General features: G+C 40.3%; 1 protein-coding gene across 4 annotated transcripts in view; it reads right to left on the bottom strand.

The window, feature by feature from the left end:
* LOC146972364 (F-actin-uncapping protein LRRC16A-like) overlaps positions 1-19,183 on the bottom strand; it is a 65,804-nt gene that overhangs the window by 32,062 nt on the left and 14,559 nt on the right. For all 4 annotated transcript variants that reach the window (XM_085802496.1, XM_085802497.1, XM_085802498.1 and 1 more), the window contains exons 3-9: positions 9,570-9,620; positions 4,053-4,112; positions 2,847-2,968; positions 1,996-2,093; positions 1,241-1,311; positions 882-955; positions 596-671 (exon numbers count right to left, since the gene is read on the bottom strand). In XM_085802496.1, the coding sequence (XP_085658622.1) occupies positions 596-671; positions 882-955; positions 1,241-1,311; positions 1,996-2,093; positions 2,847-2,968; positions 4,053-4,112; positions 9,570-9,620 (552 nt within the window). The remainder of the gene's footprint in view (positions 1-595; positions 672-881; positions 956-1,240; positions 1,312-1,995; positions 2,094-2,846; positions 2,969-4,052; positions 4,113-9,569; positions 9,621-19,183) is intronic.

The following is a 19,183-nucleotide window of genomic DNA, read 5'->3' as shown; positions in this document are numbered from 1 at the left end:
TTTCTGACATTTTTAAGACTAAATAATTCATTGATTAATCAAGAACACAATTAATTATAACAATAACAATTTATTTCACAAATAAAACAGCGGTTGAACCACACAAAGTAGGAAACGCTGAAGGAGGCAGCTGCTGTAGCTACTGCAGCTGAAGCACCAGTGAAGAGCAGTAAGGAAGTGAGACGCAAGACCTTTACAAATGTGATGGGAACAGGGAGGAAGCTGACAGACAGACAGGGACAAATAAAGATTCTCACACACACGCACAACACATGATTTAACTCCTGAGATGGGATTCAATCTGGATTACTCTGTCATTTTATGGAAGCATTAACTCACCGGCTGTTTATCCAACATCATGATTAACTACAGTATGTTAATATAAGAGCAGTTAAAAAAACTACTGGAATGTGAAACGTGACGGTAGAAAAACCTATTTATTGCCTTTGGTGTTAAGGGAGACACTAACCCCCTATTATTTATTTGATTATAGAGAAGGCTGTGTTTAGTGTTAAGAGGACAAAGTTAGACAGTGGGAAAAATACACAAGCATGAAGTGAGGAACAGGGAGACAATGGCGAGAACGGAGACTGACCAGTTTATAGTCCTTGGTGGAGAGCTTAGTGAACCACTGGTTAAACTCAAGTACTGCTATTATGGCCACCAGATCCCTGAGGAGGAGAGAAAAGGGCAAAGCTGCAATTACGTATTCTTCTTCAGGTGTACTATCTTAGACAATATGGCGAATTCAGCATTTTTACCTTACAAAATAAATCATGTCACATCTACAATACCCTTTGTCTTGCAACATGGCCTTTATCTGTGTTATGTGTTATGTGTTATGTGTTATGCTGGTGTGATATGGTTTCATTTCATCTCACCTGTTCTCCAGATGACTGAAATCCTGTAGGTTGAGTTCTCTAGTGTCTTGTGTCAAATAGATGGTATCAACATCCTGGAGAGGAAACAATTGATCACAGCTGATATTAACAAACACGTCTGCTATTAACAACAGCATCTGCTTGCTCATGATGAGAAGAAATTGCACAGAGAAAGAGTCTTTCCATTTTGCATAAGAAGATCTCAAGAAATATAGAGATATTCACACTCTGTAGTGGCTGCTGTATTTGATCAAAAGGGCATTATGCAGTTTTATGTCACCCAGCCAACAGCACTGAAGCATAGCTGAGCTAGGATCTGTCAATCCTGTGCAAATGCATAAAGAATGTAATGTACTCACCCACTGCACCTCTTCTCTGTAAGGCAGCCCCAACCAGTCACAAACACACCGGTACATCTGAGAAAATCCACCTGCACAACAGAGAGAGAGAGAGAGAGAGAGAGAGAGAAAGAGAGATGGATTGGATGGATTGATGATTGATAAGGCCTTATCCACATTTTTTGATAAACGCAGCTTTTTTCATCCGGTTTGGGGAGTCCGTACACACGCAAACATATTGAAAACGGCTAAAAAAAAACAGATTTTTAAAAACTCCGGCCACAGTGAATATTTTTTTAAAACGCCGTATTTATTTTGATGTGTGGACAAGATAAACGGATATTGACCAGAGACGTTCCATGTTTGTCACGTTGCGTGCCGCAGCTATTTGTTAGGTTACTATAGTAACCAATTTGCTGTTTCCTCTCTCACACCACTCTCGCTTTGGTCAGTGGGGTTATGACATGTTCTACGACAGTGTTTATGCGTATATGCATATTCGTTTTTGGACATACATATTTTAATACCCAAACTTGTGTGGACGGGAATATTTAACAGGAAAAACTCTGTGTATATAAAAAAATGTTTTTGTGGACAGGGCCTAAACTGCATGTACTTCAACTGTTAATCAATTTAATATACAAGCTATAAATGCATTGTAGTATTGTAAAACTACAATAAATACTACTGACGTTAACTCAACATATAACTGACAGTGCACACACATCATTAGAGCAATGGTTTGTACAAAGCAGTCACAGTCACAGATTTCATACCGCAGGGTCCAGGTTCAGCAGGCTTGTTGCTCTCCCACAGAGTCTGCAGAGTGGTCAGTCTGTCTGGAGGCTCCATGCAGAGCTTCTTCATCACTTTGCTGAGAAGAGAGGATAAATAACAGCGTTAGCCAGTCACTCCCTTTCTATTATCTGTTGAAATTTTCAAAAAAATGTAATCCTCTTCTCCTTTTATAAGATTTCCAATCAAGCTGCTCAAGGCTCCTTTCTCACGGTCTTACTTGTCAGTGGACGTTATTCAAGTAAGCAATCAGGGTGTTGCTGCACTGCAGAGCACTCTAATAATGTAAGTGAAACCAACTGAATGACACAACTTAATGTCTGATGTAAAATAAGACAGAAGAGAATCAGCAGCATAGAACTGATTGGAGCTACAAAATACAAACTCCCTCCTATTCAACTCCTTTCATAACAAGGTTATAAAAGTTTCTGGTCATACATTTGTATTCATTTGTGCATTTATATTCATGCTCCCTGTTCTTCCCAATATATATAGCAAATGTGATTCACATAAAAACAAAGATTTAATGACATTTACCAAGACTAGCTAACCATCTCAGCATTCAATGCAATTACAAAGCATTACAAAGCCTCTAAGTATCTGATTCTCTAGATATTAAATACAGTATTCAGTGGCCTTTTATCCTCAACTAAAGCGGCACATTTACAGATCAGGGACACGTACTGTAGCCTATGATATGAAAACTCTACAGAGCGACATTATGAGTTGAATTAGTGGTACACATGATTTGATTGGTACATTAACATCATAATAAAGTTATGGAAAGAGCATAAATGGTTGTTTTGGAGACGTATACAGAAGCTGAACTCACCTAGGTGGTAGACCAGGACATATCCTCAGCAGGCAGTTTCCTATGTGAGCGACCACCTCATTAACCTCCTCTGAAGAGAGCAGCTTCAGAGAGAAGGAGCTGCGCTCATACTCTATCAACAGCTGAAAGAACACAACGCTGATTAGAGATTCATACCGACGTGCAGGGCTCTACCTTCACCTGCTTTAACCACATTTATACTGATTTAGCTCTTAAAACGTCATCTTTCTTCTTAAAAAATTCAATCCTGAGAACACACCATTGACAGTCTGTTCTTCATTTCCATTTTATATTCAACTTTTCTTGCCCAGCTGCCAGGGCTCTTCATCCCACATTTGCATGAAGTAAAAACAAAGATTTAATGACATTTACCAAGACTAGCTAATCATCTCAGCATTCAATGCAATTATGCAAATGCTGATGTAAGGTGATATGTGCCCACTCAATAGGCCAAAATTAACATAATCTTAGATGGCACAGGAGACCATCAGTCAGGATATTAAGATGACGGAAATCTCTTGAGATGAGTGGGAGAGAGGTTATGCTGCAGGAACAGGGTGGTTTGTGACAGATTAATTTATCTTATAGGTAGATTCTGCAGAATGACAGCCAGTCAGCTCTGGTCAAAGAGCTAAATTATGGCTTCTGGGCTCTTGGAAAAGATTTTCATGTCACATTTTTTCAGGATTATAAATTCTCAGCCACCAGTCTTGTGTCTCCTACACACTAAAGCATCTGTTGTGATTTCAGTTGTTCTGCTAAACTAAACTTGAGGATATTCAGCAAACATCCACTTTGCTGAAGTGTGTCTAAACTTGACCCTGAATCCTGAGCATCTGTATTTCAGCTGTCCCTGACCTTTAACCTCACTGAAGACTAGTTAATGCAAAAAACCAGTGGTGTTCTTTAAATAAATGGTACTGCATATTTCACTACTGTACATTCACCCGACACACTTGGAGAGCATCCCTCCTGTTGGATTTGTTAGAAAAAACAAAATTTGGTATTTATTAACTACATACTATACAGTACATATCACTATAAAGCTGAGCTAAGCTAAGCTAAATGCTTCTTGGCTCCAGCTCCATACTCCATCAATACCCACAGATGCGAGAATGGTATCAATCCTTTCATCTAACATTACCTAAAGGTTAAATTATTGCTTTAATGTTTAGACACATGTGCTTTTGGTCTGAGGTTGCGTACCTGTGTGGGCTTGTTACAAGCAATCCCCTGGATCTCCAGATAATTAAAGGAGTGTTCCACCTAAAAAGAGCAAAGAAATCACCATTCAGACAAAATCCCACTCTCTATTGCCTGCTTCCTACAACAGTCAGAAAAAAAAGGAAAACATGTATGAAAACAGTGGATGATATGATATGGTCACTGGGGGCACGGTATAAGAAAAATTGTGCATGAAATTCAACTAAACATTACTTCTTCTTCTTTTTTTTTACCAGAGTAGGCCATCACAGAAAGGAAAGCTGTAAATGCAAATACGGGTGCAAGTATTTGAATGAATGAATGAGCAAGTGTGGTATTTGTGTGAGACCTTCCAGTTTGTAGGCCTACTACATGACAGTAAATGTGGCTACAGCTTACTAGTGCAGTGACTGTCTGACTGAGGAATGTCTGTGTGAAAATACAGTCGCTCTGTTCTATAATTAACAGGTAGCAGTGCAGTAATTCCTTGTTTCTTTCTCAGCTCTTGTGCAGACTTCCTTCACTGACTCACGCATTCATTTTTCCAAGGTACCCTTAGACACATTTGTAGGCTCAAATCAGGGGATGAGATGTATACCACCTTATGATGTAATTTGCAAGAAAATACTGTGAATTTTCAACAGCTACACAAAGCTAAAACACTAAGGATACCAGTGTTTTCAATTTGCTTTTTTGGATTATTTGAATCTAGGAGGAGATGAATGCAGCTATGACAGAAACAGGAAAATACTGTAAATCAGAAAGGATTTATCATCAGGATTTTTCTATTCATGTGCAAAAGAGACTCTCGAAACAGGTCAGGAAAATGTAACCCGTTTCAAGAGAGCATTTCAGGACAATGAAAACAAAGAAAAGCAGCAGCCTGCCTTTCCTTACCTAAAAAGGAGAAAAAGAAGATTCTCTCATGTCAGAGGGAGGGAGGGGGGGGGGGGGGCATGAATACAAATTCCTATTACTATATACAGAGCAGACGATTTTGCTGCACTGTTTCATCTTCTCTCCTTTTCTTTTTTTCTCGCACAGAAATACAGTCCACCACCTCGGGGCAGGTCAGGGAGAGAGGCCAGACTATTCCAGGTGGGCGCTGTGTTCCTGAGGCTTGGCTCAGCGATGAAAGGTGGGAGAGGATAAGTAGGCCGCTTGTCTACTGTCTGACTTGAGTGTGCAGTGTGTGCACACATGCGTTTGTTTGTTTGTGTACAGTATTTCAGTGATGCCTGTGGTTACTCACTCACACACTTGATTTCTCATGAGCCAGACATGACCACAAAACTCAGTAAGATAACTATCCAGCGTGGAAAATTATCAACGAAACACAAATACAGATGGAGAGGGTAAAATAAAAGGTCTATTACGCAGAATACTCAGGCAACATTTTTAATTATCTTCAAGTCCTAGGTCATTAGAGTGTTTTCACCACTTCAGAAAACTGTCCTGTTTTATATTAACCGTTTCTTGCACATTTATTTTTACACATCCACTGGAAAGTCGGGTATGCAAATTACTGAACTGATTTATATTCATGTCAATCAGTCCATCTAATACAGCCAATACATGTCATGATAACACACATACTGAAATGAGCACCTGCCAAAGATGAGTGAGTGCCATGCCCTGATAAATCTGAGCTCTGGCCAATGGCAGACATCACACTGGGATGGGGAACTAAGGAGGAGCCTGTGTGATTGCATCGTCCACTCATTCGTTCACTGTCCATCTGTTACTTTAACTTATTCACCTTTATTTGTATTTCCCTTTTTTATTAAATATGTAGATTTGATTATGTACAAAAGGCTGAAAAAGGAACATTTTGGGATCATTTGGATTTATAATAACCTTAATTAAGAGATAACTAAGACTGATAGAGAGCTACTAATTAATGTAACTAAATGATGCTATAAAATGTTTTGCATCAAGTTGTGTCTTGAGTACCGGAAAGATATGTCAAATTTTCTGTTGCATAACTTTTGATAAAGAAGCTGGATTAAGAGTGTAGTGTATATGAATATAAAATGTAAAGCTACAAGAGGCTGCAGGGGAAAAAAAGACAAGAAAGTGAGGGAGAGATGAATGAAACTGTGTGTGAGAGAGAAAGGGCGCATGTGTGATGTTTTGGAGGACACTGCAGGAGACTGTAAGGCCCTACAGCTTCTTACGAGGAGCCAAACCATCAATTGGAGACACAGACACAGAGAGAAACCCACTGAGAGGTGCATGAGAGAGTTGGAGGGGGATTTCAACTATTGTTAAGAGAAGAGGTGTACACAGTAAGAGTTTAACTGAGGTTTACTGCTACTGTGACACAACACTTCAATATTAAGGCCTGAGGCTGTCAACAGAAAAACAACACCATCAAAATCCACACAAATATTCTGCTCTCGTGTGTGTTCAAGTGCATCTCCAGGGTTTCACGTTTATAAAATAAACGAATCGTCTAAAATGAATTCAGATTGGCTAGAAACACATGAACTATAAAGAAAACAGCGGATGAATACAGTCAATAGTTCACGTGTTGGAACAATGAGCAAATCTAAGCAAGCCTAATCTTCATTTGCAGTCAGCTCGCCTCCTCTTTGATATAGATTTCACATCAGCAAAATCAATACAAGGAGAAATACTGTAACAGTCAGCTTCTCATGGATGTTGGCAGGCTTCATCTCTTAAAACACACCCAACACGTTAACCCTTTACTATTTTTTAGCAATGTGGATATCAACACATAAAGATCCTTACAGGTTCAGTGTGTAATAATTGGCAAGGTTTATAGGCAAAATCTGGCTTGAATATATGTGTATAAGTGTATAATCGCTATAAAATTAAATTTGTTTGGTTTTCATAGCCTTATAATTCTTCTTTTATATAAAAATAAAGCAAGAGTCTCGCTTTACAGAGCGTCGCCATCTTGCACTGCCATGTTTGTATGGCAGCCCGAACAGAAAATCTAGCCAGCCAGAGAGCACGTTTCGCAAGTTTTGCGTGCATAAATAATAAGTATATAATGTAAATATTGTGTAAAAATGTGGTAGTGCCAATTAATTCCGACCTTTCAGCTGGGCTGATACGTTACGTATGTTTTTTCATCAATTCCAAAAACCCAATTAAACTGTTTGATGAACAGAGGACAATAAGGAGTCTTCCCTTAAAATGTCACTGAAACAACTGGAATACCTGTGTCCAGCTTCTCAAATGTGAGGATTTTCTGTTTTGTTTTTGTTTTTTTTTGTTTTTTTGCCTTGATTTCATCAGAACCTACTGAATATCTGTGAAATTATCCGAGTTAAAATCAGTAGCACAGGTATTTTCACTATGTTATACACCAAATGGAAAAAATATCATCTTTGGTTGCAGAGAGTTCCTGTAGGATACATCATGCATTGATTTCTGAGATAAAATACCAACAGATTCAACTGGATTCAGGACGTTGTAGGATATCCCTGCTAACCTTTGGTACAGTGCTGAGTAAAAGAGGATAACAGGAAAAGAAAGAGAGCGAGAGAAGGGGGTGAAGTTAGAAGGAAGTAATCTGGATTGTTGGTAAAAGTAGATAAAAGACAGGGATGAGAGTGAGAAACCTGAATGAATGGCTTAAAGGAAAGACGGAGAGGAGAGCAAAGGTTATCTGTAACTATAATCTGTCTAAGAGGAGAGAGGAGAAGGCGATAGAGGTTTGCTGCGATAGAAAGACCCAACTATAACTACTCTGGTACAATACATCAAGCAACTTCCAGTGTTGCCCATCCAAAGTATGGAGGAAAAACTACAAGTACGACAAGTATGAGAGATAAGGAGAGCAAGACAGTGGAGCCATACAGTAGACACTACAGTAGACGAGTCAGTTCTTCACAAAACAGGTGTCTAATCCCTCCACAGGAGACTGCACACAAATAGAAAACAGCAGAGCCAGCTTCATAAACATCTCACAACAGTGGAACAATATGACGTCATGTGAAACAGGGTCAGCTTGAAACCTCTTCTCTGCTGCCTGTAAACCTTTAAATCAGTTTTCAAGCAACCAATAAATCACTTAAACTGTCCCTGGAGCCATCCTGTTGACTGGAAAGCATCTATTTGAAGGGCTGTCATTAAGTGTTCATGGGCATGGTACAAGATGAGATGATACGTGATCTCATGAGTTGGGGAAAATACTGTGAAGTGCTACTCTGTCCTGACAGAGGGATCTGAGTTTAGATACAGTACAGTAGGTAGAAACATGTGTCATAGTTTGTTCCACATACAGTACAATCACAGTGCTGTGAGTTTCTATCTATTTTTCATATACAATAAAGAAACGGCAAAACTGAGTTAGTTACAGTATTAAATTATTCACCACTGATTTCAGAGGTTGTGTACAGAACATCTTTTTCATATTTAACAGCATATGTTGTTTGCACATTGGCTGTAAAAACGATACAGCAAAGTTTACATAAGTTTCGAACTTCACAGTTTATTTAGCAGATGTTCTGGAGCTTTTGATCATTTCAGATGATCATCACCAGATGGAGTTTGCTCATGGTGGAATGCAGGTGTGCAGTTTTTTGCATTTCAATGAATCTAAACTTCTGGCCACCTCAGTTGACTTATAAGTCGTTAAAAAAAGATTTGCTGATGAAAATCATGATGATATGACTGAAAGACCCTAGAGCAACTAATAAATAAATCATGAGTAGATACCGTTTTGCCAATTGTTTCTACAAACAGCTACATTCATTATGAACATTATGAATTTTAATTTGCTGTGGGCATGTTTTCTAAAGCTATACAGGATCACAACACAGGGAACCAGGAGTTTAATACTGGCAGTAGTGATAATAGTAGCTGTTTGACTGGTGCTGCTGCTGGAAGTCTGAGGGAACATCTGCATCATGTTACTGCACTGCTGGTTTTTATGTGGTAGCGGTGACAATGATGCTGGTAAAGCTGATGACAGATGTTTCATTGCTGGTGATGGTGCTAACAACTGCCATCTGTCAGGCATATGGTACTGTGGTTAAAAAAAGGTTTTAAAAAGTGCACTATAACAAGCCACAAGCAGAGCTACTAGTTTAACTATTTTTCTCTTTTGTATTGACCTTTCAACACATAGACACACAAAATCACCAAAAGAGTAAAAGGAAAAAAGTTGGGAATAACAAGACTGGAAGACAGTTAATGATCACTGAAAACTACACATATACAAGGATCTAACACACACTCTACACTATAAAAGAGTTTTTATTCATTTAATAGAGCTTTAAAGATTAATGTTAGAGAATAGACAGATAATTTTTTGAGGACAGTTAAGGTTTCAATGCAGTAGCATGGAGGGTGTAAGAGGATGCCCAAAAATTTTAAGGTCATTTCTGACAATGTACTGTGATGTATTCACACAGTAAAAAAAAAACAAGTTACAACAACTGCAAGACAAAACCTAGTCTTGTTATGATTTTGTTTAATGATTTCTGGTCCCTCGTGACAAAGTGCTGAGTGTGCACACTTAACAAACCGAGCTGCTGTTCTTACCTTGGTGGGAATGCGTGCTGTCAAGAGGTAAGCTCGGTGCGACGCGAGGGCCTGAGACAGAGAGAACACAGAGAATAATGAGTATGTAGCTGTAAATATACACTCTATGACAAGAACAGGGAAATGACAAAGAACACAGGGAGCTCTCCCGTTGACTCATCAGAATGAAAAGGCTCGTGACTCTGAAACATCTCTTTCAGTGAGGAGAAATATTGCTGAAAACAGACAATAACATCTACGGTATATTACATGTAGCCCAATTGCCTTTGTTTTTATTGGAAATACACCCTGTCTGAGTGAGACCGTCATAGGTCAGTGTGGTTTTCTTGATTTCCTGCTCGTGTTGCCTCCACCCGCTGAGCAAATGAGACACCAACTGCCATTGTTTATTAGAGCACATGGTGAGGACTGAGTTTGCTTCTGTTGCTGAACTATGGGAAAACAAAGTCAAGCCTTGAGGAGGCATAACTGGCATACATAAACTTGACATTCCCATCCAGCCTCGCTTTACTGAGATTGCAACCATAGAGCGTGATATTGTTAAGAGTCATGATTTGCACAACTCATGCTACTGAGAATGTGTTGACCCTGACACAGGCACAGTCCAGTGCTGCGCATATTGAACAATTCAAACACTGCATCTTTTGTACTCTCTACATTACACCATTGTACATTCACACTGCACCATCAAACTGTAGTAACAACATTATGCACCGCAGTATAATCCATCAGAGGATCAAAAGTCAACACAAGAACAGTTTGACATTGAAAAGACTAAAGCATGTTCTACTGTATGCTGAATACAAAGTTATGTTTAAATGGTGGGTGCAATGTCACTAGGGGAAGAAAATCACAACAAACCAGATGCTGACCTTTAAAACTATTACCTTTTTTTTTTACAGTAAACCAGGGTAAGGGCACATACTGTAGCAAGAAGAAGGGCAACAACTAACAAACACACTATTTACATTACATTTATTTGAGTAATTCTCCCATTAATCATTGAATAGAGCTGCCCCTAAAATGCTGAAAACATTCAGTTCAGAATCCAAAGATATTCAGTTCACGATCAGAGGCAACTAAGAAAACCAGCACACACTCACACTTAGATTTTTCACTTTAGAAAAATTGTTACAGATTCATTTTTTGTGGAGTGAGATGCAGTGACCTTTGTGGCAAACCAACCATCTCCTGCTGTTTTCCTTTCTGTCTGCACTGAAGGCATGCATGGAATAACAGCCCAAGAACGTTAATAATCTTTGTGTTTAGAGGCCGAGTGTGTAAGATGCTTTAAAAAGAGACTCAAATCTGTTGCGTTTTGAATGCCACAAGAAAAAGATCAAGGTTAGAAGTCACAGAGAAAACGAAAAGCCAATTGATGAAACAGGGAATACAAGAAAAAAAATGAAGTGAAAAGAAGAGCCTCAGCGAGAGTAGATGAAACATGTAAAGGAGAAACTGACATCAAGGAGATGAAATGAAAGGGAGCAGACAGAGTGATCAAACGTGAAATAAAGCTGGGGATGGAGTTTTAAAGCAAAAGATAAAATGAAAAACTACAAAGGGGGAGAGGGAGATCACAGTATACTAACAAGTGCCAGATAAACAATGAGTGGCAAAAAGGACAGGGGGCTGAAAGGTGAAAAGGAAGAAAATAGGGAGTATGAGAGAAAACAAAACTATGGAAAATCTATATAGTCACAATCTTTCTTCAAAGACGTGAAAAAAGAAACAGAGGGATTAGACGAGGGTAAAAATGATGACAGTATCTCCCTGCCCTCTGTGGCTCAGCTCCACGGGCAGGGACTGTGTGGTTTGATGTGATGGAGACGGACAGGCAGGCCTGTGTGACCAAAGATAACCTCTCCTAAAGAGCAAGTCACCACCGCTTCGCTCAACTCGCCCTCTCATTTTCAGTTTTTCTGTTGCCTCGGTGGCAGCTATAAAAACATGTGATGGAATCTCTCAGCTTCACTTTTTGTGAAAGGGGGGCACAGTACTCCAGTGATATTACACATGATGAAAACAATGCTTGTTTTATAACATAGGACTCTGGAGGGACTTTCTAGTTAAGGTAAAGAAAAAAACTACGATCACATCACTGGGATTAGACATCAATTGCACTCGTACCAACTTGATTGAGGGAACATTTAAAAGCTGTACTATCATCCGACTCCCAATTTCTTGAAAAGCCAGACATCTGTTTTGAAAAAGTAGATAATTTGCCAAATTAAGTGACAGGGCATTAGGTAAAAACAAGCAAAAACTTATTGGCATATTGTGAACATACAGTGAGAATTTGGCTGCACAATTTCAAAGCTGGTGGAGCCGAAAAAGGGTTTAACACTGCTGTGACTGCTTCGCTATTTAATTTATCAACCTACAGGGAGTTGCCTGAGCTTCAGATGACTGATACCTGTCCAGAGCAGGTTGTGTGAGCAGGCAATTTCATTGTAAACTGTTGCAGGTGAGTTCTAAAAAGCAAGAGGTTGATGCTGAATGGAGAGCTTCTAGTAAGTCATAAACCACTAGAGGTCTGTGGTAAAGCCCTGGCCTACAGATAGCAATTAGCATGATGGCATGTTTTCGATGTTTAATTTTAGGAGTATAAAAATAAAGGTACGGGCTGACAAAAGTTTGTGTGGCCCCTGGCAATAATCAGGGTTTCTCCTGTAGATCGAAAAATAAAATAAAAATTGCCCACCCCCGTTTTAAACACACTTTAGCCTCTTAGGTTTTCCTTCAGTGTTTCATCCCACCCATCCTCCTCCTGTCCATGCATGACTGCCCTCTGCACTTTCCCAGTGCAGTGCTCTCTCCATCTGCCCTTTTGCGTGGACAAAGCCATAACACCCCGATTTCATGACCCCCCCACCCCCCTCCTCCTTCCTTGTCCATGTAACTGCCCTCTTACCTCTCCCTCTCTCTCTCTCTCTCTCTGCTCTTCGTCTTTAGTGGACTTAAAGCCTTGAGCCTTCCCATCAGCCAATGATTTCACAGCAACCGCCATCCCGCCTTTAGCTCTACTCAGCCAACCAGATGGCAGCAGCATTGGAGCATGTCTACAAGACCAGAGAGAGCATCTGCTATTTCTCTCTCTCTCTCTCTCTCTCTCTCTCTCTCTCCCATACACACACACACACAGACTGATGCACACACACCAAAACTGGTGGCTCACATGCAAGATAACTGCCATAGGCTGTAAAGCACCATTTGTCTCCCTGGCCTGCGACATGCCACATACACACATACACACACACATACACAGACACACAGCTCTGGTGGAGAATTTCAAAGCCAAATCCAATTTAACATGAAAATCTGACCCAGCCTTTTTGTTGTTGTTGTTTTATTATATGAATACACATTATCATGTTTTATAGCTAAAAGAGTATATAACACAAATTCTGCTTGACACACCCACACCCACACACTAAAGACACAACATGAAATAGTCGACAAGGTCTTGAACCCCATTAAAGGGTCAGTAATAGACACGCAGACCTGTGAAGTGGGCATTTCTGTGTGTGTGTGTGTGTGTGTGTGTGTGTGTGTGTGTGCCCACATGCATGAGTGCGTGCGTGTGTCTGCTGTGTGGTCCAATCATTCAACTACTGTTCCCAGATTATCTTTTTTTCTGTCAAACTGTCAACCCCACCCCCTCCCCCCCTCCCTCCCTCCCTCCCTCTCTCCCTCTCATTCACTTACCCCACATGTGCGAGTAACATGCATTGGGTTACTATGGTAACAGCTAGCCCATCCACCGCACACACACGCACACAGACACTGACAGACACTCACACATGAAAGTAGCATGCTGCAGTGCCGAGCCTTGCTTGAGAATGTCAATGAGTTCTCAGCCCCTTAAACAACGTTCACGCTGGCCTACAGTTATTATGGTGAATCTCTGCAGGAACCGAAGCAACACAGAGCAGTGTTTGATCTGCAGTCATTCAGCTGTGGCAGCACTCAGCCACAGGAAATCTTCCCCTGCCAAAGACACTTTCTTCATCCATCATGTCTTGGTGTGCATTCACACTCTATTATATCCATTACACCATTTTCACTGTTGACTCATTTGGCTCGTTTTGTTCGCGTGAGAACTTTGTTCCAAAAACTCGGGTCGCACTAAAGAACATGACAGAAATTGCCAACTACAAATGTTATATTACTTAACCCCTCTGAGGTATACTTGATTCTTCTAGCTGGAAAGATAAGCATTAATATATAAGGCCCTTGGCAAAAAAAGTCAGGTATACTCTCCTGTCTTCTCACATATGCGGCTCTCTTATTAATATATTATGTTACTGAAATAGTCAGACATCATGGGAAATACATTTTTTATACAGAAACATTTATTATTATTATCGTTATTATATGAGCTGAGGAAAAGCAGCACATTTTCACATTTCAGAAGCTTTTCAGAAGGGGCAAATCTTGGCATTTGTTCTTGAGAAACAATTAATCAGTCCAAATTGTTGCCAACTGGCAAATTGAGGCATCAGCAAATAGTTTCAGCTCTAAATAACAATTATCATTAGTTGGAGCCTTAACATGAACAGTGGAAAAGAAATCTACAATTACATTCATCCCCACACCACTGCTGCTGACACACACTCTTTATTACATAATTAATGCCAGCATGTCCGGCATGTGTACGTGTGTCTGTGTGTAACATTAATGAGTCATGATGTGCTGGCTGGGAGCTCAAACTGACAGCGCAGCACAGTGGAAATGAGAGTATTTTTAGAGAAAGAGAGAGAGAGAGAGAATGACAGAGAGGGGGGCGGGGGGAGAGAGCAGAAGAGTGGACAGAAGATAGACAAAGTGTGAGACAGTGAGTGACGGGGAGGGGGTAGAAGGGCAAAGAGAGTGAAATGACTTAATAGATTCTAAGTGCTGTTTCGCTGATAAGGAGCCAAGATTTAAATCCAATCAGTGGGGAAGATATTTAATGAAGGAAAGTGTTTAAAAGCCGTTTCCTCTCTGTCAGAACCAATGCTGCTGGGATGACCCCCATCTTAGCTTCAGATACACTGAAATCAATCGGCTTTCCCTGGAGCCACTGGAGATGATTCCTCTCCTCCGCCTCCTCCTCTTCTGTACTTCTCTGCTTTTCCCTCCCACTCTTTTTTAACTTAATCTCTTTCCATGTCCTTACCCTCATTTGGCCCTGTCCTCTCTCACTGTATTTTAAACAGGGTAGGATATCAGCAGGTTCCTGACATTGCACCTTTAAAAACAGCATCCACGCCCTATGTGACACACTTTATGCTTTTATGACGATTGGGCGATCAAACTATCGCTGCACAGAAAAACCCATTCCACGTGGGTGCGCTTCCTGTCTTCCTTATCTCAGACTAGACTGCACCAATGTAGTACATGAGGTAAAGGCATCACACAACATTAACCAGATCACCAAACCTCCAAACTCTATGATATGAGCGTTGGAAGCATCCCATACCTACAGCAACGCACAGAGAATCTAGGGTTTCATGGTTAAACACAAAGTTGACGAGAGAGGGGCGTTGGCGTTGGCATACTGAGTGTAGCTGTGGTTTCTAGAATAACTGTCATGGCTTGATTAGGTTGAGGGAAAAGATCATATCCGAGTTAAAAGAACAACGTAACATGATATTTGTTGTCATGGTTACAATAATAATGACTTGGTTAACTTTTTTGAAGACTCCTCCTGGATAACTGCTTGTTTCATGTGGAAATCAAACACCATTCTCTTGCAGTCTTGGCGGCATGTTTCATTCACTCATCCATCCGACCCAAACTCGTCCTGATATCAACTTCATCGCTCCTTATACCACATACTGTACCACATCCCTCTGCTCCGGTCATAGTTACCAACTATTGTACAGCAGCATCTACTTGAATGTTTTTATAGTTGATGCAGAGGTTGAAAATGAGCCTTGACAATGCAGCATGCTGTTGACGTTCTCTCTCGGTAAGGGTCTGTTGAATCAGCTCTATTTACCCCCACATCTACTTAGACTGTTGCCGCCTCAGATCAGGACCTTGTAGAACATGTATTTATCCACACTGAGTTTGGCTATGTTGTTCATTTCAAATTAGATCCACCACTCTGGACCTGTAAAGGCATGATTGAATTGTTTTCACACATCAATGCTCCTGACACAGGTCGGTTTAACCATAATGATACTATATTAAGGTTAATAACCTCATGCAGTCCCAAAAACTGTACTGTACACACAGCCATTCAATCTGTCAAAACATCCCAAGAATGACCCAGAGCACATAATTTAACCCTAGTTAATCCCTCCAGCTGCAGAAGAAGCACACTCCTCTGTGTTTCTGCCTTTTGTCTGCAGTGGAGAAAAGGAGACTCGGTTTGGCTTAAGAAGGAGAGATCATCGTGGTGGGATCTGAGCTGCGGGCCAAATGGAACCTAATATGATTCCAGAACAGAGTCCAATAACCCCCCAAAATCATTTGTTTTGCGATACATTGATTCTCTACTGCCAAGACAAGCTGCTGACAGTGCAGCTGAGGTCTAGTCCTGTACCGTCTGCCGACTCACACTGCGCCAAAACCACAGCACAATGTGAGCGTGTAGTGTAGGACTCGCAGCTCTCCAACAGCAGCGCACGGCAAACATGTACATCAGTTCTTCTGTCTGCAGTCTCAGACAAAACAAAACACATCAAAACATCCTCCAGAATAGACATGTCCTAACCTTTATATACAGGATCGTTAATGCCTGAATGTATAGGAAAACAACAAAACACCTATTCATGAAAATAATAATAAACACCAAGGAAATGATTAATAATGCACTATTTTTAATGATTTTATTATTTTATTCTATACGGATATTTTCTATTTCTATTATGGATAAAGCTGTTCTTTGCAGCGCACGTCCTCCTCTCACTGTGCGAGCAGCCAAGGAGAGCATTAAGAGAGAGAGAGAGAGAGAAAGAGAGAGAGAGAGAGAGAGAGACATCAATTTTCTTTTTATCACTGCCCTGCTCATCATTATGTGTTTTACTGCTGAGGAGATGAGCATGGTGAGGAACAAAGGCGGCTGACAGTGGTACTTCCTGAACAAATTTGATTGGTTGGTCTCATCAGACCACAGCTGCAGCGAGTGGAGGCATGAATAAATGTGGTGTCTGATTCTGTTACATTTCATGTTCAATTGTTTGGTGTTTTTTGTTTTGTTTTGCTTTTTGTATTTCTAAGGTTGCTGGTTTTATTTTCAGTCACCGATCAGGTGTCAAGCAAATGTGCAGTGTGTTCAATAATAAATGAGATGTAAGGTTGATGATTAAAATATACGGAAAATACTTTAGAGGCAATAAAAATTATTTGCACCAGCTGAACATTTCTCTTTGGAATGAAAACAAAGCCCTTTGTGATTGAATTTGTTACAATGGACAGCAGCACATTAAAAAATGATACCATACACATGATCTGGACATGCTGCCTGTTTATCACTGTGCCATTTTAAAAGCTTAAACAATTTAATCAACCTCCTAAATGTTTCTTACACAACGCAACTGAGGATGAGCAAGCGTTCAAAGGGCCAGAGCAGAGGGATTAAATGACTGTGCGTTCAGATTAGGATTAGTCCAGGTTAGTGAGACGCCCTGTAACACTGGATAGATGTCAGGGTTTTTAGAAACTAGATTGGTGTGAGTGAGAAAGAGAGGAGGTCTTAGAGCAGTGTCTGTCCGCACGGTGCCCTCTAAGAACACTGTGTGTGTTTAGGTTACAGAGATAAGGAATAATCACAAGGGTTGATTCATTCATCAGCATGGCAGCCAGACACAATGGGGCGGTATTGTGTGTGTGCGTGTGTGTGTGTGTGTGTGTGTGTGTGTGTGTGTGTGTGTGTGTGTGTGTGTGTGTGTGTGTGTGTGTGTGTAGCTATGCGATGGTGAGCCAAGGTTTCTGAATAAATAGGATATCACTGCAGACCATAGAGACGAACTGGTTAGACAGAAAAAAACAGAGACAGACAGGGAGACTGGAGGAGGAGAGGCTGTTATTGTTAGAGCATCTTAAAAAAAAAAGGAAAGCCTCCTAAAAACTGACGTGCGGTGCTTTGTGGAGGAGAGAGAGACATACATAGGTATGACAAAGAGAAAGTGAGGGAGAGAAGAAAGGACTGGCAGAGACAAAGGCAGAGCGAGAGGAGAGGAGGGGGGGAGGACGTGGGGTGGGGGGATTTCGTTCTGGGCTTGTATTGGCATTACCCACAGTTTCCCTCTGGAGTGGGTATAACATCAATTGGCACTAATAACACACACAAACAGGAGCTCAGAGCTGAACAGTGATTTAAACGATAAAGTTAATGTTACTTAAATCATGCTTCTGTTGAGACAACGTCCTCTTAAGATCACGTTCATGTTACCAAAGTAAAAATGATCAAAAGACGATGATGTAAGACTTCAAAAACCTGAACACTGGTAATGTGCCCTTTATAAACTGGGTGTTTCATTCATGACAGAATTAATTTTTTTAATCCAAAATCTCAATAGGTCATATATTTAAATACTGTGACAAACACCAATTATATCAAGTGTCAAAAGTGCTTAACAGTGTTACATTTTGAGCCTATCTGCCTTATGGTGGACAGTTACTAGATAAGGAGCCACCAGCCAGTTAGTTTAGCTTAGCATCAAGACAGCAAATGGAGAAAAGTCTAGTCTGGTTCTTTCCCAAGAGTAGAAAAAAAGCTGTCTTCAGCAACTCTAGTGTAAAAAGTGATTCAATGTTTTGGCGAGGCTTTCTCATTTCAACCATTTTCGGAAAAAAATGTATTTCACAGTAAAGGTCACAAACAATCAATATCCAGTACAACATACTGCTGACCTGTCAAAATCATGAGCCCGTCCACACATGTGAATACGTACACACATGATCACACACATAGACCCTTAATACACTGACCAAGGAGGGTAAAAGCTTACACTTTGTCTGCTTTACAGGATTGAAACACACCATCCGCCCTGAATCTAACATGTCAAAAAAGAAATTACCCAACAAAATGAAATATATAGATAAGTACAAGGAGGTTAGCAGTTTTCAGGAGGCAGCAATAAAAAAAGGCACTATAAAAACCAACGGTGCAGCAACAGCATATGACATCGCTGGCAGTGAAGGTTTGCTGAGAAACAGCTGCATGTGCGTCAGTTCTGGGAGACAGATAGAGCGAGCTACACAGCATCACACTAATGATTCCAGTCTCCTCTAACCTGTGTTAGTCATTTAGAGTTATGCAACTTTTCCAGAAATTTCTAGACTTGTCTTATATATTTTAACTTGTGTTCTTGTTTCCATCAATGTTTCCATCAATTCACAAACCACGATCAGTACAGCAGTCACCAATCAAGTACATCACATCTCCTATGTGCATGGGTCAGTGTTGTGGTTGCCAGCCACAGGTTCAAAATGGACTTTTACCCTACATTTAAGGCACATACACTTTTTGCACCTTTGGTCTTTTTCAACTATAGATTTTAACAGATTTAGATCACTGGACATCTGGATCTTAGGTGAAATCACTGATACAGATTTTCAAATTGAAATTGCCAAATGGGCGTTTCTACATGTTCTAATGGTTCAATAATATGGAGATG

Source organism: Trachurus japonicus, chromosome 16 (assembly GCF_045865225.1).
Source record: "Trachurus japonicus isolate A0001 chromosome 16, Traja_1.0".
NCBI lineage: Eukaryota > Metazoa > Chordata > Actinopteri > Carangiformes > Carangidae > Trachurus > Trachurus japonicus.
The sequence above is the reverse complement of the archived record's forward strand: the minus strand, read 5'-3'. Positions and strand labels throughout refer to the sequence as shown.